Source organism: Octopus bimaculoides, chromosome 6, assembly GCF_046866305.1.
Source record: "Octopus bimaculoides isolate indiv1 chromosome 6, ASM4686630v1, whole genome shotgun sequence".
NCBI classification, from domain to species: domain Eukaryota; kingdom Metazoa; phylum Mollusca; class Cephalopoda; order Octopoda; family Octopodidae; genus Octopus; species Octopus bimaculoides.
The window spans coordinates 11,042,514-11,069,115 of record NC_142933.1 but is presented as its reverse complement, the minus strand read 5'-3'; the positions used below and the strand labels follow the sequence as shown (position 1 = coordinate 11,069,115).

General features: G+C 34.1%; 1 protein-coding gene and 1 long non-coding RNA gene across 10 annotated transcripts in view; one reads left to right on the top strand and one right to left on the bottom strand.

Annotated features, from left to right (window-relative positions):
• The window catches only part of LOC106871985 (FMRFamide receptor), a 335,494-nt gene that overhangs the window by 288,547 nt on the left and 20,345 nt on the right, over window positions 1-26,602 (top strand). For 7 of the 8 annotated variants that reach the window (XM_014918777.3, XM_052969027.2, XM_014918779.3 and 4 more), the window contains one exon: window positions 24,684-25,866. In XM_014918777.3, the coding sequence (XP_014774263.1) occupies window positions 24,735-25,866 (1,132 nt within the window). In that variant the 5' untranslated portion in view covers window positions 24,684-24,734. Of the gene's footprint in view, window positions 1-1,761; window positions 1,894-24,683; window positions 25,867-26,602 lie in introns of those variants that run through there. The other variant, XM_052969026.2, reaches the window with a different exon arrangement.
• The window catches only part of LOC128248163 (uncharacterized), a 46,131-nt gene continuing 23,153 nt past the window's right edge, over window positions 3,625-26,602 (bottom strand). For both annotated transcript variants that reach the window (XR_016242166.1, XR_016242165.1), the window contains exons 2-3: window positions 26,226-26,376; window positions 3,625-4,286 (exon numbers count right to left, since the gene is read on the bottom strand). This is a non-coding gene — a long non-coding RNA (uncharacterized LOC128248163). The remainder of the gene's footprint in view (window positions 4,287-26,225; window positions 26,377-26,602) is intronic.

The window sequence follows — 26,602 nt, the reverse complement described above, 5'->3', positions numbered from 1 at the left end:
TGAATTTTAATATCCAACTAGCAAAGTGCATTGAGTTTATTCACAGCGATGCGATGTAATAAGCTGATATATTTATGACAAGATGAAAAGCCTGAATTTTCAAATACAAAGAAACAATTGTAATCCAATACATAAGGAAAATTGAACTGTACAAGCGAAACCTTTTTAGAAAGGTGTCTTGTCAGTTTCCATCAATGGAAATCCTTTTACAATTATTTACAGACGATAATCTGAGGACATACTGTTTTACAACAGTTGAAAGAAGATATGAGACAGGACTTAATGATTAAACAGTAGATTCCTGACTGAGTTGAAAAAAATCTCTATCGTTGGTAAAATAGAAGAAGAAAAAATGGTTTAAAGGAAACCATCATTGATTTCTAAAATGATGAAGTAAAGAGGATATTTAAAAATCGAAGATTGTGTGAAATATAATTGCAATGTAATCTTTTGTATCCTATATTGTGGAAAGATGCCAAGCTAGTTTTTACAGTTTCTTCGTCCTTTTATCTTAGAGAAAAAAGTTTTTGTGCAGTAAATTAAATTTTGACTGACAATAGAAACCGAATGGAAATAAAACAGTTTGGGGAATTACGACTAGTTTTATCAAATTTCGAACTAAATATTGCAGAACTTTCTGTAAGTCATCAGCTGCAGGGATCACATTAACAAACGCCTGGCGCTATTTGAATATATTACAATCACATTAATAAACAATACATACAACCACAGTTATTGCTGGTTATTCACATCAATGAAAATGTCCAACTATATTAAAATCAAGATGCCACAATGTTGGAAGTATAATTTTTCCACCATGGGTAATATCAAGAAATATAGTGTATACACAATAATCATAATTTAGTTTTCATCAAATTCCTTGGTGCTTATACAAAAGAATGAAATGAATACCAATTTTCAAAAATTATTTACTACCTTAAATTAGAATAGAATAAAATTAATTGAAACAAATTTAACTCTTCCCATAACTACTCTGTCATTTACTACCTCTACTCTGTATTCTCTCCACTTCCTCTGTTCCTATCATTCTTTCTCTCTCATTATATGTTTAGCGTGTCTTTACTCATTGTCTGCCACAAAACCCCTCATATACACTCGTATGTTTAACTCTCTCTCTCTCTCTCTCTCTCTCTCTCATCATCTTGTATTTTTAACTCTATTTCTCTCAGCATGTCTTTTTTTGGTCTTTCTCTTCCTTCCAGTCTCTGTGCAATGTAAAGCGTGACTGCAGAAATAACATCAGATATTGTTTATATAGAAATAATAAAATAGTTTGCAATCATTTGCAATTCAATTACAAAAACTAATTTTGTTACATAAAAGTAGATTTTGGTTGCGTGGCTGTAAGTATTGAAATGGTTTCGCTGGGTACATGCGAAAAAAGATTAGGAAACTATGGTTTAGCGAGACTGGAGAAAATATCTGAAATTGTTTTAAGCTGTTTATACTCTGCAGCACTATCTTTCCGATCAGCTTGGGAGTTACGTCAGCGTTATACCTTCAACAATTTTCTGCTATCATCTATGACAGCTTTTGTACCTATATAGGTCTCTTCAGAATAGCGACTGACATCACAAGAATTGAAATAATAATTGCTGTCTGTAATATGGTTTATGTTTGGGAAGATTTCGTCCCAGTGCCTATTTAACAGCTTCATGTAACTGATAGACGGATTTTAACGTGCTTTTTGACAGCACCAAAATAAATCGCGGTTTAAACATGAGACAAGCGAAGTGTGGAGGATATTCGTGCGGCGTTGGTGGCTGTGTTTGTTTGTATTGTTATTTGTGTCAGCCATGATTGTCGAAGCGAAATTTCACGCGGTGAGAAGTATTATTTATAATCCAGTCTGAATGCTACCAAGTTGTTGAGGTAAATATGTTTCACTTACACATATAACAACGTGGGTGTATGTATGTTAAAAAAACAAAAACAAGGAAACAAAAACAAAATAAACATCAGTAACGCATCAGAGCATAATTGTTGAAGAAAACGTTCAAACACGCAATTTTGAGTGATAAAATACGCCTGCGCATTTGTTTTTAGTTTCACTATTATGTATGTATAAGTGTATGTATGTATGTATGTATGCATGTATACATTCATGTATGTGTACATGTGTATGTCTACATAATACGTGCATACGTTCATACATTTATACAAAATTGGTCCAACGGTAGTTAGAAAACTTGGCCGTGTATTCAGAAGTAAATTCTAAGGTTATAGTCTACATGAGTTAGTATCTAAAGATTTTTCATTAGTCCACCTTATATGTTGTCTTTCACTATTAATATTGTATTGATATCTGACGGATAACTAATTTATGCAGAAAACATCACCCCTTCTATATCTTAGATCATTAATTTTCTGGTTTGTTGAGCTTACAATTTAGAGAGGGTTTCCCCGGAATATTCCACTAATATTCTTTCATATTATGGGTAAGAATGACCTCCACTTTATTGTAACGTCTTGTACTCCCATCTTCAGGACTGTAATATGAAGTGTCTTGGCAAATTCATTAAATCCAAAAAGAAGACAAATTCCTGTGGGCCATATCGTCCGTATTAATTTCATAGATTCTGTGTCTATTTTTAAATCTGCGTGTTTTATTGTATACACTAGTAGCTATGTATATGTGCATGCATTCTATACGGTGATCGAATGTACCGTATTTGATGACATAACGAAAGACGCATGAGTGTATCCGACGCACCCCAATTTCATTGGCACATACTCAGGTAAAAAGCTTTTTACTGCCTGTGATATAAGGGTATTGGAGACCCAGCTTTGCATATAGGATCCGAAATAATTGTACTATATGTGCCATCAGATACACTGTATGCCTAGATTTAGACATATCTATCTATCTATCTATCTATCATCTCCCCCGCCCTCTCTCTCTTTCTCTCTCTCTCTCTCTCTCTCTCTCTCTCTCTATATATATATATATATATATATATATATATATATATAAATATATGCTTCTATACATATATGGGTGCGTATGTGTGGGCGTGTGTGTACCTCTGTGTGTATATGTGTGAGTGTATGCCTGCGTGTGTAAGCATATATACCACACACTTGTGAAAGATTTTACTCGTTTTTCAGATTCAGTAATAAATTTTGATTACGATGTATCGATAATTATAAAGATATATCATTAGAGATATCACTGTCATTTTAGTGTTTCAGATATGCTGTTGTTACCTCCTGTTTGGAGAGCGCAAAGTTAGTACTATGAACGTAAAAGTTAAGACTGTTACTTGTCGCATATTGTTTCAACGTAAAAGCTAAGAAAACGCATGGAGCGAAAGAATGCGAACGCTTTTATTAGCATTTTCTTTTGAGAGGCACTTTGTTTCAGGTAATTTTCAAAAATATCGAAGAATTTAGTAAAGTAATTTTGTCATTATTAAACTCGTGCTTGAACATAGATTAGTATGAAATTTTGATGTACGGTTGTAATTTAGATCACTTTACCATAGTTCTTTTGAAATATAATAAATTTGTTTCAATTTATTGTTAAATATGAATAATTCAGAGAAATAACCTTAGTAATCTGAGAACATAGCATGAAATTTTGAAGGAAGGCTTTGCAGTAAATCACTTTAACACATTTGATACTTTATTTATTCTTGAAATACATCATCTTTGATTCAATGAATTTTAAAATTTCTGAAGAATTTAGTAAAATAAATTTATTGTTATTTAGCTGATGTTACACGAAGTAACATGAAATATTGAGAGACGGTTCTAATTTAGATGGCTTTAAAACAGGATATTTCTGTCATCGGATTATAGGTGGTCTCACTAGAGTCGATATAAGACACGTTTATTCATCATATTTGTTGTATCAACGCCCCCAGGCAAAGAAGTAGGATCTCCCAAGACATATAAATAGAGGTAGTCTGGCCGTGTTAGGTGTGTTGAGTAGCAGTCGAGTAGCAGTTGTGTATCGGTTGAGTAGAGATCATCCGAAGCTGCTAGATAGCAGTAGCTTGAGATATAACAATATTTCATCATGGTTATTGATCAAGTTTATTCATCATGTTTCTCCCGTCATTTAGTAGAGTTAAATACTCGATCAAACCTTAAAACAGCAAAAGTTCTATTAACACAAATTTCAGCATAGGTTGACAAAACTGAAAATGTAATGTCTTCTTCCCAATTATTTGTTCGTTTCTGATGAGCAGACGCCATTTAGAACATTACGTGAACTGTCCTTTCCAGTTGTTTGTGATCATGTCGTTTGGAACGCAGCGAATCTAGAAATAGATAGTATACTTTTTATGTATTAAATCCTGCAATGCATCTAATTGACACGTTTTCCGTAATGTTAAATTCTTACAAATTCAGCTGAGTATATTGATATTCCCACAGAGAAAATGATTCATAGGGTGTATTATGTACAAGAATCCAACCATCAAGTCTCTTTCTAATACTTTCGATCCTGCAGTTTTTCTGTCAAGTTACAAATATATATTCGAATTGAAAGTACACGGATTTGGTATAAAGCAAAGCCAATACCTATATGTATGTGTATGTATATTCTCTTCTATTTCTTTTTAATAAGAAAAGTGTTTATACCGAAGATACAAAGTGCAATTGTTGGAATGTTAATGCATGAATGCAAATATTTGTGTGTGTATTATATAGTGTATATATATATATATATATATGTATATATATATATATATATATATATATATATATATATATATATATATATATATATATATATATATATATATATATATATTTGAAAAAATAATAAGTTACTAAGGTATCTGGATGGGTGTACATTTACAGATTTTTATTAATATGTCAGATGTTTTTATAAATTAGCGCTTGCATCTATTCTTGTAGATTCTGCATATTCTGTGGATAATGGTGTGTGGTGTGGGTGCTGAGAAGTGGTCAGTGCTAGTGTGTGTAGAGTTGGAAGGTTTTGTGGGAAGGTGTTGTGGAGTGTGTGTAATGGTGTGTGAAGTGACAGATGAGTTAAACAGTGTGTATGGGTATTTGTACAGTAGTGTATGTGTGGTGAGGTTACCAAGGTAGGCAGCATGCAGATGTGTAGGTTGAGGGGGGCAGTTAAATGTGGAAAGTGTGTGGGACACCATGTGGGGGTGGCGTCATATAATGTGAGGAGGTGAGTTGAGCCCATATAGCACAAAGAAGCAGAGAGAGCAGATTAGCCCTTGTTCACGCGAAGGCGGAATCCGGATGGCTCTTTGGTGAAACTGTCCGAACACCGACAGATGTTCTAGTAAATGACAGGCAGAACAGAAGTGGCTCGATCCCGGGGTGTCATTACCAAGTCTGATAGCTCGAAGGTGCTCCGCGAGCCGGGCAGACAAGTGGCTTCCCATTTGACCGATGTAGAGGGAAGGAAAGAAAGAGCAGAAGTTACAATAAATAACATTACTAGAAGCACAAGTAAAGGAATTGATGACGGTGATGGGTGTCTGTGAGGATGGTGGTGTTGGAGTGGTAGGGGCAGATGCAACAGCCTGGGTGAGAACAAGGGTAGGAGCCAGGATGGAAAGCCGAGGTAGCGAATGTGGACCAGGTGGTCACGCAGGTTATGAGCTCTTTCGGGTTAGAAAAGATGTGCGAGGGGAACTGGAATCGCCGGAAGGCTCGGAGAATGGTACATTGAAGCAATAGGTGAGGGGTGGTAGTGAGGAGAAACAGGGGGCGGGCAAGGTTGGTGCGGGTGTGAGGAGAAAGAGCAGAGGCACGGTCCACAGACGGTGCCAGGTCAAATGCAGTGTAAATAATTGAGGAGATATCCACATAGGACGAAGTGGCGAGCCATCATATGAGACTGTTTCAAAGTCATGGTCGTCACTGCAGGAATTGAGACTAGGGGACAAAGAGCTTGGTGTGTGTAGGGTGCGAAGAAGAGAAGTTAATGTAAGAGTATGAGTCAGTGTGTTTGTAGTGGATGGAGGTAGTGAGAGCGGAGTGGTGTATGCTGACAGAAATTCTAGAAATTCGAGAGAAGAGTTAGAGATGGTGCAGTAGAATTCGAGGTCAGGAGGGAAGGAGATGAAGGACAAAGGAAACGAAGGAGTCCAGTAATTCGCGTCGCTATAACGACCGTATAGCTCGGGAGTTGGACCACTGAATTGTGAGAATATTTGGGTCTCAAACAGTTAAACAAACGGAGAGCCATGATTGGTGTCGTGGATGTGTGAGGGGAGGGGAACCACTAGGAGCAAGGACACAGCGGGGCATTTTGGTGAGCATATCAGTGGGGAAGTTGCAGGCGGAGACGATGGGGCGGCTAAGGTTATTGGGCTTCCGAATTTTTGGAAGGAAGTAGATACTGGGGATGCGTGGGGTACGGACAGTGAGATTGGGGGCTGTGGGAGGGATACGGGAGAATAACATTGAGGTCATGAATAGTAGTGGGCAGTCTGTTGGAAGTTAGGCTTGGGGTTGGACGATATAGAGAATTAGAAGGTGTCTTCCACTAGACGGACAGCTTCAGAAATCTAAAGGCTTGCGCTCCACATCACTACAGCCCCACCCTTGTCGGCCGGTTTTATGACAATATTTTTGCGATATATATATATATATATATATATATATATATATATATATATATATGTGTGTGTGTGTGTGTGTGTGTGTATTTATATATATACATATATATATATATATATATATATATATATATATATATATATATATATATATATATACATATATAAGAATTATGATATAAATATATACACGCGTATATGTACATATATACATATACGTAGAAACGTGTGTGTATGTGTGTGTTTATTTGTGTCTACCTTTATGCGTGGATGTAAGAACATATGTTGTTACATTTATATCTATTTAAATTCTTGCTCGCGGAATTCAAGATGAATTCCAATGATAAGGCTTCTTTGTCTGACTCAAAACAGTTTCAGGTATTTGTCAATATGTAAGTGTAACTTAACGTGTCAAAATATTAGACTGTTTCTTTACGTACGTTTCAGTGCTGGTAGCTATCTATGTCTGTGTAAACATGTTTGCACCCATCTAATGGATGTAAAGGACTCTTTAGTAAACAAGTGCATCCTCCTTCTGTATTTAAATATGTTAATTTACGTATGTAAATATATGTGGTACATATTGAATGGAGTGTACCTGCCAAGACTTATAGAGTTAAATAAAGATTCTTTCGAATGTGTTGCAATTACTTTAACTTAGGAGAGGATATGAGTATGTGTGTATGTATTTATGTATGTAAGCATGTATCTAGGTATGTATATACATATATCTATGTACACACACACACATACACGCACATAAAGGCACCAACGTTCACACACACGCACACAGAGTGTAGTGTTTTGATGTGATCAACAGAAAAGTTACTCCGACCAGTGAGGGATAAATATCATTTAATATACGCATTATATACATAGATATATATATGCACTTATATATATATATGTGTGTGTGTGTGTGTGTGTGTGTGTCAGTGTGTGTATAAGTATATATAGTAGTAATAATGATAATATTAATAGTAGTAGTAACAGTAGTAGTAGTAGTAGTAGTAGTAGTAGTAGTAGTAGTAGTAGTAAAGCGTAGTGTTTAAGAGCGCGGGCTGCTAACCCCAAGATTCCGAGTTCGATTCCAACTAGTGACCTGAATAATAATAATAATAATAATAATAATAATGATAATGATAATAATAATAATAATAATAATAATAATAATAATAATAATAATAATAATAATAATACATGTATATATACATGTATTATTATTACATATATACATACATAGATAGATACGTACATATATACTTATGGATACTTAGATGTATAGATAAGTTTCGGCCAGTAATGACCCTGGACGTGGCTAATTTAATAGCAAATCTTGGACAAGTTATTAAATGATGCCTCACTTTAGTCATTTATTGGGCACCATATACTTTCGAATAAAACTTGATTCCAAAGATATAATCGTGTGTAGATGGTTTATCTGGAAGGGTTGAAATGTAAATGAAACCTTTTTCTTCCTTTATATCTTTGGATTGAATAGAGTAGCTAGTTGAACGAGCTCTGTTGTTAGTGTGATTAATAGGAAAAAAACTCCATCCAGTGAGAGATAAATATAATTTAATATACACATGGTATATGTCTGTATGTATGTATGTGTGTGTATGTATGTATGGATGTGTATATATACCTCTCTCTTCTATATATATATGCATATATATATATATATATATATATATATATATATATATATATATATATATATATATATACATATATATATATATATGTGTGTGTGTGTATTTACACACACACACACACACACACACACACAAGCAAGCACATACTTACAAAACGAGATAAAAATCATAATACTCGCATAACAAATGTAGAATAAGATAATCTATAACGCATTAAAAGTGAAGTTCAATCATGCTTGCTTGCAGTGTCACACGGCCAAAGGCGTGCATAATGAGAAAATACTTTGAAAAGAAAAGTGCCCCTCAAATGTGAATAGGAATGGAATAAGACAAGTTTCCCGTAAATCGGACCAGTAGTTATTGAGATATTCGGAATTTTTGTGGAGTTCAAATACCCAAACGGTGCATAATGGGAAAATACACCGAAAATAATTTAACCCAGGAAAGGAAGAAACTTTAACTTTTCCGTTAGACACATTATGATGGACGAAGTATTTTTAAATGTAAATGACTTTAAAAATACGGTAAATATTTCGTAAAAAGCCCCGTTTGTAACCTCGGTGTGAAATAGTTTTTTTCCATTGGTTTCTTTCGAGTGCGTTCAACGTATTTCACCACCAAAGATTTGGCTGCTATTTCTAGAATGCCCTGCTGCTACGTAACCACTATTTGTGATAAAGGACCCGAAATACCAGTTATGTGGTTACAGTGTGTGCAAGAAATAGCAACTACATCTTTTCGTTTCTGGAGAACGGTATCGTTTACGAGTGAATTCGATGTGACATTCGTTGAAAGCATGCGAAATAACATGGTAAAGAAAAAAAAAACCACGAAACAAAACTCCGTTGCTGGGAAACTCAGAGACTACACCTGTGATCCAACGCGTCAGCGGTAGTCTAGTATTTTATTAAAACCGAAAAGAAATTCCTCAAAATGCTGGTAAATTTCAGATAACTATTCATGAGACAGTAAAAAAATGAGACTAGTAAAAAAATTGTATACACTCACACGCTCGCGTGCGTGAGTATGTGCGTTTGAAAATACATACATCATGGTCTGTATGTCTTTATTCTACAAAACTTAACTGTAGTATCTTTCGAGTGTTTTACTAACATTTACTGTTTCAGAAACTCTATGAACTTCATTGGGAGAGACAGTAGTTCACCTTGTCCTTTCTTAACAAAACGCAGCATTTTCAAATGCATGTTGTTAAATAGATCCGTGTGCGTATAATAAGTGGCCAATGAAACATTTATAACTAGTATGATAGAAATCTATAACTTTCGCAGCTGCTCATTGAAAACTTTTTATGTCTGTGATATCCGTTCAGTAACAGATCTATTCTACAAAAAATGTGCTTTATTTCTTGTCTCAGAAAATTAACAGGCCTGTAGTGCCTGCATCATATAGCTAGGTTTTTTTTTTCGCGATGTTCCGCCACTATTTATTTTATTTATAAAAATGTCGATACATTCTGGTTGGAGTAATTTTGTTTGGTAGTCAGAACAAGCCTTATGATGGATCGTGGTATAAGTGCTTTTGGCAATAATGTCATGTCTCATGGGAGAATTTTATAATAGTGCTGTGGTTTAACCATAAGTCCACCCTGATGGAAGGTAGTTTAATCGTAACGGTCATGTCTGTTTGCTTTAGAAATGGGATCCAAATATCACATTATCGAAAATGTCTTTTGATAAGAAAATAACTTAAATTTGAGAAAGATTTGACTGGTATTACTTGCCACGTAAAACGTCCCTAATTAGATTATGGTACTTTCACGCGCAACTATTGTTGATGTGGTCGATGTTCTCATTACTACTATGGCATACTCGTATTCTGTATATCCACCAACATCTGAATTTCTCACAGCTTGGTGGTTTGGAAACAAGTGTCTTCGTTTGTTTATTAGTTATTCTTACATAGCGAAGGCATATCCTCGAATGTAATGTATCTATCATATATTTAGAAGAGGCTATTCTTTTTTACAATATTATTCTCTAGTTTGTTGTCACCTACAAGATATGTACGCATGCTTTACTGTCTACTGATATCGTGTTCGTCTCTTTCGTGGTTTTTTTACAAGTTGGTCGTCATATTCCCTTTAGGTCTTATAAAATTTGATGCATTCTCTGAATATCTAGCCAGTATTTCATGAACAACCTTCAAGATGCTTTTACTGTTTTATATACAAGCAATGTGCTCATTTTCCCCTTGCGGGATTTAAAGCTATTTCTATTGATCTTAATATTCTGTGTATCCACCAACATCTGAATTAAATTCTGTCAATGTTACTGCTGGTGCGAAAAGTTACTATCTTCCGCGTCCTGATACCTAAATTATAGCTCATATGAAGCGTCTAGTGTTGTATTCTAAATATGAACATTAGTGCTAGTAAGGGTGGTGAGCTAGCAGAATCTTTAGAATAACTGGTCAAATGTTTAGTGAAATTTCATTTTGTCGCTATGTTCTGCTTTCAAATTCTACCGAGATTGATTTTGCCCTCCACCCTTTCAGGGTCGATAAAATAGGTATCAGTTGAGCACTGGAGTCGATGTAATGGACTTATCCACTTTCCGAAATTGCTAGCATTGAGTCAAAATCTGAAATCAATATTAGTGCTAGTACTGCAAAAACATTATGGGATATGGCCTTATTAAATGTGGGCAGGTCAGGCCTTCTTATCCTCCGAAATATACGGAAGGTTTTCCTTTGTCAATCAAGTTTCAAACACAACACCACCACATGCAATATTATCCTCAATTGCAAGATAGTTGCATTTACGTTGTTGGAGACTTGGGAGGTAAGCAGGCCATTCGAATCCGTGAAAGATGCAAACAATTTGAAACAGACCTCACAGAAATATTTGAAGCAAATTTCACTATTCGTATCAACAAATCACGAAATAAAATTACGACTATGGTACAAATTAAGAGAAAACCCTACAAACGTGATATTATCAGTGATGGATCAACTGAATGCGGATCATAAGTTAAAGTTGTGAGTGCTTTGACCTTGAATTAAATGATGATTTTTATTGCAATGATTATTTGGAGGTGAGCGATCAAAACAATACGCATGAACATTTTCAAACTAAGACAACACCCGATCATTGACTAATAAATTCATGGATCAGTGGCTGCAACATCGAGATAGACATTACAAATTGTATGAAAAACGCCAGCAGGTGACACACCGAGACATAACAAAAATAGCATTTAATTGCGGGCTGCGATCGCTAAGAAAATCTTTTGAATTAGACGATAAGACTAGACTGTACAACCACCGACCATGAATTAACATTCAACTCACGAACTTCACAGCAAGTATTATTGGTATTTTGTCCAATGTTTATTTTTCCATAAGCTAAATACTGACGACCCCGAGGGACAGTTAAATCTGGTCATAACATCCTCCGAGGTTATAGGTGTGTATTATCGTCAGGATTAATATTCGTAATTTGCAAGTCGATTGAGGAAAGGTGTTTGACTTCACAAGGAAAGATTCATATGACCTCTGTGAATTTTATGACCAGATTTATCTGTCCATTGGCGTCGTCAGTATTCAGCTGATGGAAAAAAGATATTGTAGGAAATACCAATACTACAACTTACCAATCTCGTGTATTGAATGCAATTTTATGATTGATAGTTCTACAGTTTAGTCATTTCCTCCAATTGAAAAGATGTGTCTTACCGCTTGTAGCCCGTACTTAAAAAATGCTATTTTTGTTATATCTCTGTGTGTCGTCTGCTACCATTTTTCATACAATTTGTAATGTCTATCGCGATGTTGCAACAACTGATCCATGAATTTATTAGTCAATGATCGGGTGTTATTTCTTAGTTTGAAAATGTTCTTCTTGTTTATTGTTTCGATCGCTCACCTCCAAATAATTATTGCAATGAAATTCAGTATTAAATTCAAGGCCAAAAGACTTAGAACTTTAACTTTTGATCCCTGTTCATTGATAATATCCTGCTCGTAGGTTTTTCTCTTAATTTGTGCCATAGTCGTTATTTTATTTCCAGATTTGTTGATACGAATAGGGAAGTTCTCTTCAAGTATTTCTGTGAGCTCTTTTTCAAATTGCTTGCATCTTTCACGTTCATAAGCTGCTATTATGTTCCCGAGGAACTGAGTATTCATAACCCTCATTATTATTATTATATCTGTATTTTATCCCTTTTGGTAGTTGGCCTTGTTCATTACAATTTTCTCTTCGGCGGATTCTTTAAGATCATTGCATACGATGGGTTTTTATTGATTTCCTTACATACAGTTAATTATTTCTCCACTATAAATATCTTTGGGATATTTTGCACCTGACAGCTCTTCACTTTCTTCATGTTACCCATTGTGAAATCCTCCATAACCAAACGGAATATTTTACCGCAAAGTGTGGTAGTTCAGTTCAGATTTCTCTCACGCCAGGCTTATGTAATAACCAACCACGTGTTGTATATCTCTTTAATATTGTCGCTTTGTAAGGCGCCGAGCTGGCAGAATTGTTACCAGATCGGGAAAAAGGATTAACGGCATTTCGTCCGTCGTAGCGTCGTCACTGTGGTCAACTGTACCTTTTTATCTTTTCGGAGTCGATAAAATAAGTAACATTTGAGTGCTTGGGTCGATGTAATCGACTTATATCCTTCCCTGAATTTGATGGCCTTGTATCAAAATTTTGTTTCTGCTACGATCGTCTATAAGCTAGCTCATCTTTCTATCAATTTAAACAATGGTGATCAGTTATTTTTCTTAAATTCAGAGCGATTACAAATTAGAGAAAAATATTGATTTTATGAAAGAACGAAAAGTACTTTATGCCGACGTAACTGATATCAAAGTCACATATGTGTAAATAAGTATATATGTATAACTCTATGAATAAATATATGTTAAAGCTTCAATTATCTTAATAAAAAATATTTTAACTATTCTCTGTGCATTTTCAACTTCTGTTTCCTATATATCTACCCGTGTCGGTAGAAATATCTTTGTTTTATATATATACATACATACATACATACACACTCGCACACACACACACACACACACACACACACATATATATATATATGTTTATAGGTATCTATGTAAGTATATACAATATATATAATATATCTGAGTAGTTACGTGTGGATGCGAGCTTGTGTATATGCTCACTCATGCATATGATAGTTTATGCTGCGTGGGTGCGCGTGTGGATGAGTGTTACGTTAAGTACTTTTCATATGAAATGTGTACAATATACTCTAAGACTTCTGTAATAAATTGTGAACCGTTGAGAATTCTATGTCAGTTTTATAATTGAGAATGATAAATTTGTTGTAATATGCTGCGCTGCATTTGATCTAATCCGTATTATTTCCAGCGGTCAATGAAAGTTATTTAGTTATATATTTAGGTATTCTGCCAACACATTATTCATTGTTAAGGAGATCTGTATCTACTGACACGAGAAATCTGGTATATCATTTGTGAAACTTGCGAATCATGTGTGGCCTACAGAATTCATTCAATACTATTATTTATCTGGTCTACATATTAGTTGTCGTACTTAAAACTTTCCAGTGTTTATTTGCTTCATGGTGTCAATCAGGCGGAAGAGAATATGATTCAGATATTTGCGTGCTCTTTTGCCCTCAGTACGAAATATCGCTTGCTTTCTGTCATTGTGTAACTAAGATAATGTATACATACATACATACATACATACATACATACATACATACATACATACATGCATACATATATGTATTGAGAGAGAAAGTAGTGGTACAACAAGGCACCAATGTATACTGGAAATAGCAGTCGATAATTTTATAACGTTCGGTCCCGTTAACGGCTAAGCGTCCAGGCGAGTATACTGGCATTGATGTATCAACATTTAAAATATTGTCCAGGTAAGACTAATCAAATTTACGATAACAAACGTATTTGAAGAGTCCAAAACCTTGGTACTGGATTATCTGATTTTGGTTTGCCCATTTATCGAATGTTCTTCCTAGAAGTAAGACGAAATATTTTTTAATGTTCGCTGACCTCACACAATTTTGTCAGTGTATGCACAGTGAAGCGCCATAAATTTATCGACTACTCTTTCCAGTAAACATAGGTGCCTTGTTGTACCACTAATCTATATTTATACTTCTACTTTTACGGTGTTTTATTTGACTAGAAAGTAATATATTTGTATTGCAATGTATATATATATTCCATTCCGGTCATTTCAAAATGTAACCACATATGAATCGTTGGGGATATTCTTCCTCCCTCTTACCTTCTATTGGACTTTACTCTGTCTCCAAAGAAGAGCGTCTGCTCGAAACGTTAAACCATCTGTCTTTCCTTCCCTCAGCGTCTGCTAATACTTTACATGTACCACGACCTCGCGTTGTAGTTTTTTGTGTTTGTTCTTTTTTGGATTTACTATATATCGTTTCTTTGTTTGTTTGTTTCTTGCGTTGTTCGAAAAAAGTTCGTTTTCTACGTTTTTGTCTTTTTATATTCTCGTTTCTCAATTTATCTAACTTTTTGATGTCCCGAACCCATATATGCCTGTATATATACATATATATGTAGTTATGTACATATATGTATGTATATATGCATATATTTATATATTATTTATATTATCATTATCATATGTATATCTATATATATATATATATATATCAAAGCCTAGATATTTTTATTCTTTTATTTGTTTCAGTCGTTTGACTGCGGTCATGCTGGAGTACCACTTAAAGTCGAACAAATCGAACCCAGGACTTATTCTCTGTAAGCCTAGTACATATCTTGTCGGTGTCTTTTGCCGAAACGCTAAGTTACGGGGATTTAAACACACCAACATTGGTTATCAAGTGATGGTGGGAAGGACAAGCACAGACACACGATCATATGCACATACACATCTATATATACATATATATACACACACACATACCCATATATAGTATATACATTTTATCGGATGAATGTATGTCCGTCCTTTAACTGGAAATTTTAATGTTTTCTTTCTCTTTCATTTCATAAATATGAATGAATTTGTTGAAATGTGTTTCATAATTTAAGTCATATACTGATTATATGTATATATATATATATATATATATATATATATATATATATATATATATATATATATATATATAAGGATAAGATCGATATTTAAAATATTGATCTTATCAAGTGGCCAGCATGGGAATAAAAACCATCAAAGGTAATCCGTATCGCACAAGGAGTTTTTAGGCGGGCTATTTAAGCTAGTCGTGTACATACGTGCATATATATGTGTGTATACGTTCGTATATGTAAGTATACTGTTTATATACATATATTTGTATTTATGTACTTGAGTATATTCCACCGATGAAGGCAAAGCATTATTTATGCAAAGCCAGAAATCCAGGATCTGGAATTATCTTGTTATTTTTACTGGTTTATTTTGTCTTCGTCTTCGCTCCTTATGCTATGTGGACATTTATTGTGGTTCTAGAGTCAGGATTTAACTGCTATTTTTCAGCGTGGCGGTATCTCTTAGATACCCTGTATTATAATTTATATATATATATATATATATATATATATATATATATATATATATATATATATATATATATATATATATATATATATATATATGTGTGTGTGTGTGTGTGTGTGTGTGTGTGTATACCAAGGTCTTCTCTCAGTTTCCGTCTACCAGATCTACTCACAAGGCTTTGGTTAGCCTGAGGCTATAGTAGAAGACACTTGCCCAAGGTACCACGAAGTGGGACTGAACCCAGAATCAAGTGGTTGGTAAATATATATCTTATGTAGGTAATATTATAATACAAGTAGTGTTCCTGTAAAGAGCATCTGCAGGTTCTGTTCAACCCAAATATTATATTATGTGGATATTATAATTGTGTGATCCACTCACAAGAGTTGAATACATGCATTCATATATATGGGCGTGCGTATATATATATATATATATATATATATATATATATATATAAGCAATGTTAATTCTCTAAATTAAGTATTAACAGTAACTGCACGATAGAGTGAAGTATATATATATATATATATATATATATATATATATATATATATATATATATATATATATATATATATATATATATATATGTGTATATATATATATGTATATATATATATGTATATATATATATATATATATATATATATATATATATATATATATATATATATATATATATATATATATATATATAAACGATACTTTTGGTCGGCTGGAGGCTATAGTAGAAGACAGTTGCCCAGGTTGCTACGCAGTGGGACTGAATCTAGAATCATGTGGTTAGCATCTATCTATCTATCTATCTATCTATCTATCTATCTATCTGTCTGTCTGTTTGTCTGTCTGTCTGTCTGTCTGTCTGTCCGTCTGTCTGTCTGTCTGTCTGTCTGTCTGTCTGTTTGTCTGCACGCAGATTATTATAATGCAAGATACATAGAAAATTTTTAATATATACCGAAGAATAGGACAGTTAATCGATATAGAAATGAAAATATAAGCTCACAAATATATAGTGGTAGGACTCGTAGTGAACATGAAGGAAAATGCAGTTGATATTACAGGAAAGAATATCTTATCTTTAACGTTGTATTCGAGAGATGTTGAATAAAAAGTACTGAAAATAAGAATAAAAATGAAAACAAGGATATTGGAAATAGGAATGAAAAACTTGAATTCCAATGTTCATGATTGTATCATGTACTGTAACAATTACACTAAACCGAATAAAAAGTTAAATGAATATAGTGTTTTGTGCTATAATCCGGTATTCGGATTATATATGTCATCTAAAATTGAAAGGGAATTTTTTTCTGCATCAGAAAAATATCTCTGTAAATCTAGTAGATACTATAAATTTTTATATGCATATGGTGAAAGTTTTTAATGCAATATTAAATAACCTGAAATGTCATATTAATAAATTTAACAATCAGAGGCAGAATAAGCAATCACAAATAGTAAAAATATGGTCTGACACAACGTAGGTCCCGCGAGTAGCGATAACTCTATTCCTGGAACACATAATGAAAGTATTCTAATGATACAAAGTTTCCTTCAGTTCATTTTAAGGATGACCAAATTGACGGACCCTGATGAAGCTGTCGAAAAGATATATATATATATAAATTGCGGCGAGCTGGCCGAATCGTTAGTATGCTGGACAAAATGCTTAGCAGTATTTAGTCTGTCTTTACGTTCTGAGTTCAAATTCCGCCGAGGTCGATTTTGCCTTTCATCTTTTCGGGGTCGATAAATAAAGTACCATTTGCATACTGGGGGTCAACCTAATCGACTGGCCCCCTCCCCGCCCTAACTCTAACCCCCTCTTAAGCATTTCAAGTCATTTTTATGTAATTTTGGTAAATATATCTGTTAAAATGAGATGTCAGAATAATTTTCACTTTTGCTTAAATTAGACGACAGTTTATTCACCGCAACCTGTATATATATATATATATATATATTAAATTCAAATTACGATGAACGTAAACAAGCAAACGGAGTTTGCTTTTAGAAGCGTTGAGATGTCTTAGAAATTAAAGTGATTTTTTGTAAATTCTCAACTCCGATATATATATATATATATATATATATATATATATATATATATATATGTATTATTTTGTTTAAAAGAGTTCCAACACTGTCTGTTTTTTATGTTTTATTTGTATTCCTGCAGAACCAATGTGGGGTATAGAATATGGAATATACAATATATAATATAAAATAAAATAAAATAAAAATGGATGGCACCATGAAATAAAGTATTGAATGTAGATGAAATATTGAGTGTTCAATATAAAGGATCAAATATATAAATATAAATATAAATATATAAAGGCGACTCGAGTTTCAGGGCTATTTCCCTTCGTCATGGCCGGTATGACAGACTTTAATATATATCTCCTGCAATTAAATATAGATGAGTAGGCATACACCTTTGTGTATGCCTATATATATATACATATATATAAATATATGCATATACATTCATATATTTGTGTATATATATATATATATATATATATATATATATATATACATGTATCAGACATATTATTTTCAACTGTACAAGACGGTTTCTATCTGAATCGCAAACAGCTGCTGCTGAAACAATCTTTTTTAAATTCTAATTGACAGAATCAGAATTAGCTATTGTTTACTTATTAGATTTTTATTCTGAAGAAATATAGGGCACTAATGAATGGCGTATGTTGAAATATTGTGTGTATATTCCTATCAATATATGCACACACACACACACACACACACACACACACACACACACACACACACACATATATATATATATATATATATATATATATATATATATATATATATATGTAAGTATGTATACATACATACATATATATACATACATACATACTTACCGGCATACATGCATATACGTACGTGCACACAAATATGCATGTGCATTTATTTATTTGTATATGTTTCAAACTCACCTAAACCTCACACAGACACATAAACACACACGCACGCCCACATTGATATATACTCCTTTACTGATAAAATACATTTCCTGACAATGAAATGCATTCCAATTCCTAAATTCTATAGATTTTATTGACAGAATTTAATGTTTTTCTAATATAGTCGCAGACGTGGCTGTGTGGTAAGAAGTTTGCTTCCGAACCACATGGTTTCTGGTTCAGTCCCACTGTGTGTATTTTGGGGCAAGTGTCTTTTAGAATAGCCTCGGACCGACGAAAGCCTTGTGATTGGATCTGGTAGACGGAAACTGGAAAAAACGCGTCGTATATATGTATATGTATATATATCTATTTATGTATGCCTGTGTTTGTCCGCCCCTCTACGGCTTGACAACCGGTGTTGGTGTGTTTATGTCTCGGTAACTTAGAGGTTTGGAAAAAATATCGATAGAATAAGTACCAGGCTTAAGAAATATTACTGGGGTTGATATATTCAACTATAAATTCTTGAAGATGGTGCCCCAGCATGGCCGCAGTCTAATGACTGAAACACGTAAAAGATCTGCTTGGAAACTGATGAACGACTTTGTCCAGGCACCACTGATAATGCGAAGTAGTGGAACGAGAAGCATCAACAAACGTTTTCTTACGGTATTCGCGCATATAGTCGTTCAATGGCTACCCATGAATTATCAACCGTTGCCGGTTTTATACAGTAAATATAGTCCATTGTTGTGAGGTCCGTTGAACGCCGAGGGTAGCCTACTCAGTCGCTTCGTCTTGTTTGCATTTTATGGTAACCCCTTGCATTACTATAATAGTGCGACAGTTGTTTCATCTTGCTGGAAATTAAAACTTATCTTCAAAGTCCTCTTGCATGTTTGGCATGACATTATCGCATCAAGAACGACTGGATCGCAAATTCCACACACACACACACACACACACACACACACACACACAGACTCAATCACACACAGCGCTCATACACATATATATTTATAAACTTTAAAATATATCTCCTTCAATTAAATATAGGCATACACCTACATGAAGGTCAGGTAAATGGGATTAGGCGGGTCTAGGTAATCCGTCCTATGATACTTTAACTAACGTGATGTTTTGCGGATTCTCGGATCCTCAGTAACCGTAACCGTAGTGGTTAATTGAGCTATTTAATTTAAATGGCTTAATCACTATGATTGACTGCTAACTCCACAAGTTTTTTTTTAATTCCCTCTCTGATTATTTCATCGTGGTCCTTCCTGTTGAAGAGCATAGGCTCGAAACGTAAAAGACTTTCTCGCCTTCCCGAGCGTCAAACTAATACGCCCGCTTGTTGTTCATACACCTGTCTTCGTCTTTTCTTTTTCTGTAAATTTCAACTAATATAAATGCAGTCTCATCGCTCCAAAAATGCTTGTTTGAAAGGTATACATCTTCTACATATCTTGCAAAACGTCAATTTTCGGTTTGGATCATCTGCTTTGAGAGCATGGATTATTCTTGGAATGTATCTTCTCCAATGACAGCTTCAAAATGAGATGGACGCTTGATTTTGAAATTCCTATTCACGAGTTGTTTGCCGTTCGGATTTTCTTGAACGTCTAAACTGCTATTTCTTGCTTGGTGGAGCACATTGATGTCCTTGATGCTACGAAACATTTATTGCAGTCATTCTGAACAGTTCCTACTGATTCAATGCGATGATTCATTCTGGTGATTGGAATCTCGCGTTTATTGAATCACTTTGAATCTCGTTACTAAATTCTCTTTGCACTTCGACAGTATTTTAAAACTCCCAGTAGTTATTTTGGCCACATTGTCTTTGTTTAAAGTCTAGTCTAACCTTTTGCATTCTTTCTAAGGGGTTAAATCTAAAACGAAATGAAAACTAAGTCCGCTATCAGCTGCTAAAGAGTGTACACACATTCTCGATACTACAAGCACGCGCGCGCGCACACACGCGCCCATGCACATACACATATACATTCAACGTATTTGGTTGTTGTTAGCTACAATGCCTCTTATATTAATATTGTCTTCTGTTTCACTTCTCATCTTTTATCATTCTCTTTTTTATATAAAATTACAGAAGCACACAGACACACACAAACACACACACACAAACTTTCTCACGACCCCATCATTCTGCTTAAACAATGGATTTACAAATACAATATCCCTGCATTCACTCTTTATTTCCTATCTTATCTAAATTAACTATTGCTTAACCATCCTCTCACACCGTCTCCGATGAAGGGATATAATAAATATCCTGGAAACAGCTGTAAGACCTATTTACAAATGTTCTATATTATACAGAGCCTTGTTTTTTTTATCTCATTACGAAATTTATATATATATATATATATATATATATATATATATATATATATATATATATATATATATATATATCGATGATGGAAAAGTGTTAACAATCTATGCAATTTAAAGTTTGTAGCTAAAAAGTAAAGGCGAAAACAGCACGAAAGTATGTTTTGAATTTTTAAAAATATTTATTATATAAAGGGACTTTTATAAAATATTACTTGTTTTGATGTGTATGTCGTCTTATCAAATATTTAGAATTGAAATTCAGAATTATTGGATGAGAATTAATTGGAAATTAAAAACAGTTTTGTTTTCATATTTTGTACATAGTTAAGAACGAGTGTGTGTGCGTCTGCATGTATCTGTGTGTGTGTGTGTGTGTGTGTGTGTGTGTGTGTGTGTGTGAGAGAGAGAGAGAGAGAGAGTGTAAAATGTCCAAGGTGAATTTAAAGAGAGAGCTGTATGCGTGTATGTGTGTGTGTGTATCTTACGAAATGGAATAGGAAATGGGATCCTATATGCAAAATGTGCATATTTCTGAAATCGTGGTCGATTGAAATAGACATTTTCATATAAACCCTGTCTCTATCTGTCTGAATACACAATTTCTAATTCTGTCTATTTTTATACGCTTTTCTTAATTCTGTCTCTTCGGTTACTTAACAATAAATATGATTATCTTGAAGAACTACAAGTCCAAGTTTTTCCAATAATTCCAATTTTGTAAATACCCGATATTTACTAAAATTCCTGCAATGGTCAGCTTCCTTTGAAGTTATTTTCCTTTTTAGAAACCTACGAAAGATATTATAGAATCCATGTGGACTGTAGTAAATGTTGGTTCCTAACCATTCTTTGTTCTGATGTTAATACCAATGAATCAGTTATATACATGTGTCTCTGTCTTTGTTCCTACATGTGAATTGGCAAAGTGGATATTATGTTACACTTCCACATTTAGATGTTTGATTCTGAATATGCTTTCGTTGTTTTAATGTGATTTCCGTACCCAGAGTACTATGGCGTTTGTACTTGTTCATTCCATACTCGGAAATAGGCAACGGAGAATATAAGTAACTTAGTAATAGACTGGTATCTTATACAGGGGTGTTCTTACGGTTGGTTTCAAATTTACCACAAAGACAGCAATCGGAGTTTAGTCGATTACTTCGACCCCAGTGCTCAACTAGTACTTATTTTATTGACCCTGAAAAGATGAAAGGCAAAATCGACTTCGGCGGCATTTGAACTCAGAACGTAAATGCCGTTAAGCATTTTGTCCGACGTTCTCTACCTCAGATGTTATTATTAAGAGCAAGTCTAGGGCGTCCAGCTTGCAGAAGCGATAACACCCCAGAAAAAATGATTAGCGGCACTTCGTTCATCGATAAGGTAAACTTTGCCTTTCATCGTTTCGAGGTCGACAAAACAAGTACCAGTGAAGTACTGGAATCAATATTATCAATTTGCCACTTTCCCCTAAAAGCTGCTGGCCCTGTGTCAAAATTTGAAATCATTATTAAGAGGAATATTAACCGAAATTATGAATTAATAGCCAATTCTATTGATCCACGTAGGGTCCATTGATCAGTAGTGTTCTACGGGCACTTACACAGTATATTTAGTTAATCTTCGATAGTAGAGGATAAAATAATTATAAACGATTTTACGTATGTATGATAGAATTCTTAAACGCCTACTTCTTTATCATGGTGAAGTACTCAAGAAGCAGGTGAGTTTGGAAGAAGACACCTGATGTTTGAAACGATATCAATGTAGAAAAGACAAACAATTAATGTAAGGAATGCATTTATAGGAGATGTTATACATCCGTACACGATGTAAATTTACAGGAAGGTGTATGTACGTCTTCTAAATATATGTAAGCATCTCATAAAAATCCATCACTTACAGCTATATTCATTTCTCCTACTTTCACCTATCTATCTATCTATCTATCTATCTATCTATCTATCTATCTATCTATCTATCTATCTATCTATTTATCTATTTATCTATCTATCTATTAGGTACATATTTATGAAACTTTTACAAGAGGGGTGACAGTGACACCGTAGTTTCGGTCTGGTAGCCTTCGTCAGGCATTCTGACGAAAACTAGCAAGCAGACACTCTAAGTTGCTGTTACCCCTCTTGAAACAAGTTTAATAAACATGTACTTTAGTAAAAGGTATTGTCTATTCCTTCAGTTGTCTTTACAAAACAATGATCATCTATCTATCTATCTATCTATCTATCTATCTATCTATCTATCTATCTATCTATCTCTCTATCTATCTATCTATCTATCTATCTATCTATCTATCTATCTATCTATCTATCTATCTACCTGCCTGCGTGCGCTCGTGTGTGTAAATCTGAGTGTGCATTAAAGCAGAATAAAGATGATGATGATGCTTTCGTTACAACAATGTATGACCCAATTTCTATATTGATTTATTTCATTTATTTGCATAAACGCTACTCGCAAAGGAATGAATATTACAGTTCTAATTTGACTTTTTACATGATGTGAATCAAATACAAATTGTTTCAAGCTTTCAATTTATGCTTTTTATACTTTATATAGTTCAAAATTCACCTAAGTCAACATTGTTTTGCATCCTACAACAATAAAATAATTTTTTTTTTCTTGAGCTCTTTGATTCATACTGCCGGCTCCCCACTTTCCATAGTATGTAAGAGATCAAAATCATAACGTTACCCGCGAATCTGACAGCGGTCATTTGCAGTATTGAATGCCTTCAATTTTGTTGTGGGTAGATGCTGATTACATCGACCCCCTCCAGTACTTGTCTGTTACTTTATCTTATTAAACTCGAAGGAAAGAAAAGCAAAGTTGACCTCCACCAGATTTGAACTTAAAAAACGGAAGAAATGCCGCTAATCATTTTGTCCGGCGTGCTAACAATTCTGCCGGTTCACTGCCTCTACATCCTACCCACACCGTTAAAAGACAGTACCAGTCAAGAATTAGAGATGTTTAATCGAATAATCTCATCCCAAACAAATCTATTTCCTAGTTTCTCTGTTAGAAAGCATTTTAATACGACGTTGTTTTTATTGTCTATCTTCAGGCGAGACGATCTAAATGTGACCATCTCATAATAATATATTTTCAGATGTAATTAATCTACGTCTGCATTTTTCAATGTGTTCTTCTTTTTTAAAGATGATAGTGTGTGGAATAGGAGAGACAATTTAAGAGAGCAAGAGAGAGAAAAGGAGACAAAGAGATAGATAGAGAGAGAGAGAGAGAGAGAGAGAGAGAGAAAGAAAGAGAGAGAGAGGGCGATTTGATTGCTATTTCTAACATGTTCAGCCTCTCTTATTTGCCCTTATTTTAAAACCCTGCCACCCACACGCAAGCACGCGAATGTTTACAAGCGGTCTTCAAATTTTTCTAACCAAAGGGATTCTTAGCTCAATATTTACACATTATTATAGCTTTGTCTACTTTGAGCTCCGCCATAAAAAAAAAATCGAATTATATACGTTTATATTGAAGATAATGTGAAGTATTTATTTAAAAATTCTATTTTGGAAATGTATGATTGTTTAAAAATTTTTGTATTTTAATTTAGGCTGAATGGTGAAAATAATGAACTGGTTACCACAAGTAAAAGTTCGACTTCATGAGAAATGAAGAATTAAAGGCGAGAATGATTCCGTCAGAAAATCTTACCAACATTATCACTACGAAGAGTTATAATGCTTACGAACAGTTCTATTTGGAAGCGCGTTCCATCACCGGTCTCGTATGTTACCCAATCGCCTGCTCAATCGGCCTTATAGGAAACACAATGAGCATTATTGTGATGACCCAAAAGCAAATGCAGTCCTCGACAAATATCTACCTCTTGGCTTTGGCCTTTTCTGATAGCATAAAACTCATCAACGACTTTCTCTATTTCGTTGTGATATTACTGATGGAGATTGACAAACGAACTGGAGAGTCTTTATATCAAGGTTTATATCCTTACGCCCACTATATTTTCAATACGTCGTTATGCATATCGGCGTGGATCACCGTATCTGTAGCAGTGGAACGATACGTTTACGTATGTAAACCTCTCTATGTGAAATCTTACTGCACTATTCACCGCGCCCGCATTATAACTGTATGCGTTTACTTCTTTATGAGTATGCTATCCATACCATATGCAATGAGATACCAGTCTTATGAAGTGTACGATAATAGAACAAATCAGACTTTATTGGATTTGTCAGTTACGAAACTCTGGCAAAACAATGTTTTCTCAAGGGCTTATACTTGGTTTCAAAACCTTATTCGTTCAGTAATTCCGCTTTTAACTTTAATAGTATTAAATACTTGTATAATGTGTGGTATTAGGCGTTGTAAACTAAGCAAATCCAAGAATATGAGACGATACCGCATTACCATTATGTTGGTCTGTGTTGTCTTGGTATTCATGGTTTGTATATCGCCTGATGCCATCATGTCCACCATCCTTGGTTTTGGCTATATCGAAGAAGATTATTTAACTCGTGGCATTCGCGAGATAACCGATCTATTACTTCTTATTAACTCAGCGGTGAATTTTATACTCTATTGCATATTCAACACAATATTTTGGAAGAACTTCTTACATATTTTCTGCGCTATTTGTATAAAAATCTACTGCCCTCACCACCAGATGAACGTTTCCACACCGTCAAGACAACTGCAAAGCAATGTGTACAGAGAAGTTCAACTAGCTACATTTCCAGGAACACATCATTTTAAATTGGTGTCTGTCAAACGAGGTATGTAGCATAATTAAAATTACGTTAGTCTTATCTTTGTCACTGATTATATGCAAACCTACATTCCTTTCTATGTATTGATTAAACGTTAACAAGTCATGAGTTGAGTGGAAATCGGATAAGAATACCAAAAATAAAACAATTCAAATAAAGACTCTTCTATTCTTATACTTTACCGAGCTGTTCATTCAATTATTGAAAAGTTGTTATCTCTTAATGAAACCAGATTTGTCACAATTTTCTAATGTATGATTTTATATAATAAAATAAGCAGTTTGTTTTCTTCCAAGAACTTCTGTAATTGCTTGTATTACTAACACACATGAATGTTTGTTTATAGTAAATGTGCATATGCTTACTCAGCAAATTACAGTGATTTCTTCGTCGCCAGTTTTACATTATCAATGGGTTATAGCTGCTTTCTTGAAATACTGTTGTTGATTCAAATAATCATCGTCGTTACTTGCTCAGCTAACATCTTTAATTCTTTCTCCAATTGATTTACTTGACCTGAAAATAAACATTAATTTTAGTCACCACATGTATTATATTTTGAGTGTCACTGAACAAACAAAGACAAGAGCTTCGGATTGTTATTATTTTACACAAGTAAAGCAGTGAGCTGGTACAATCGTCAACAAAGCGGACAAAATGCTCCGTGGAATTTCTTCCCGCTCTTTACATTCTTAGCTTAAATTCTTCCAACTTCCATTCTACCTTTCATCCTTTCGGTGTC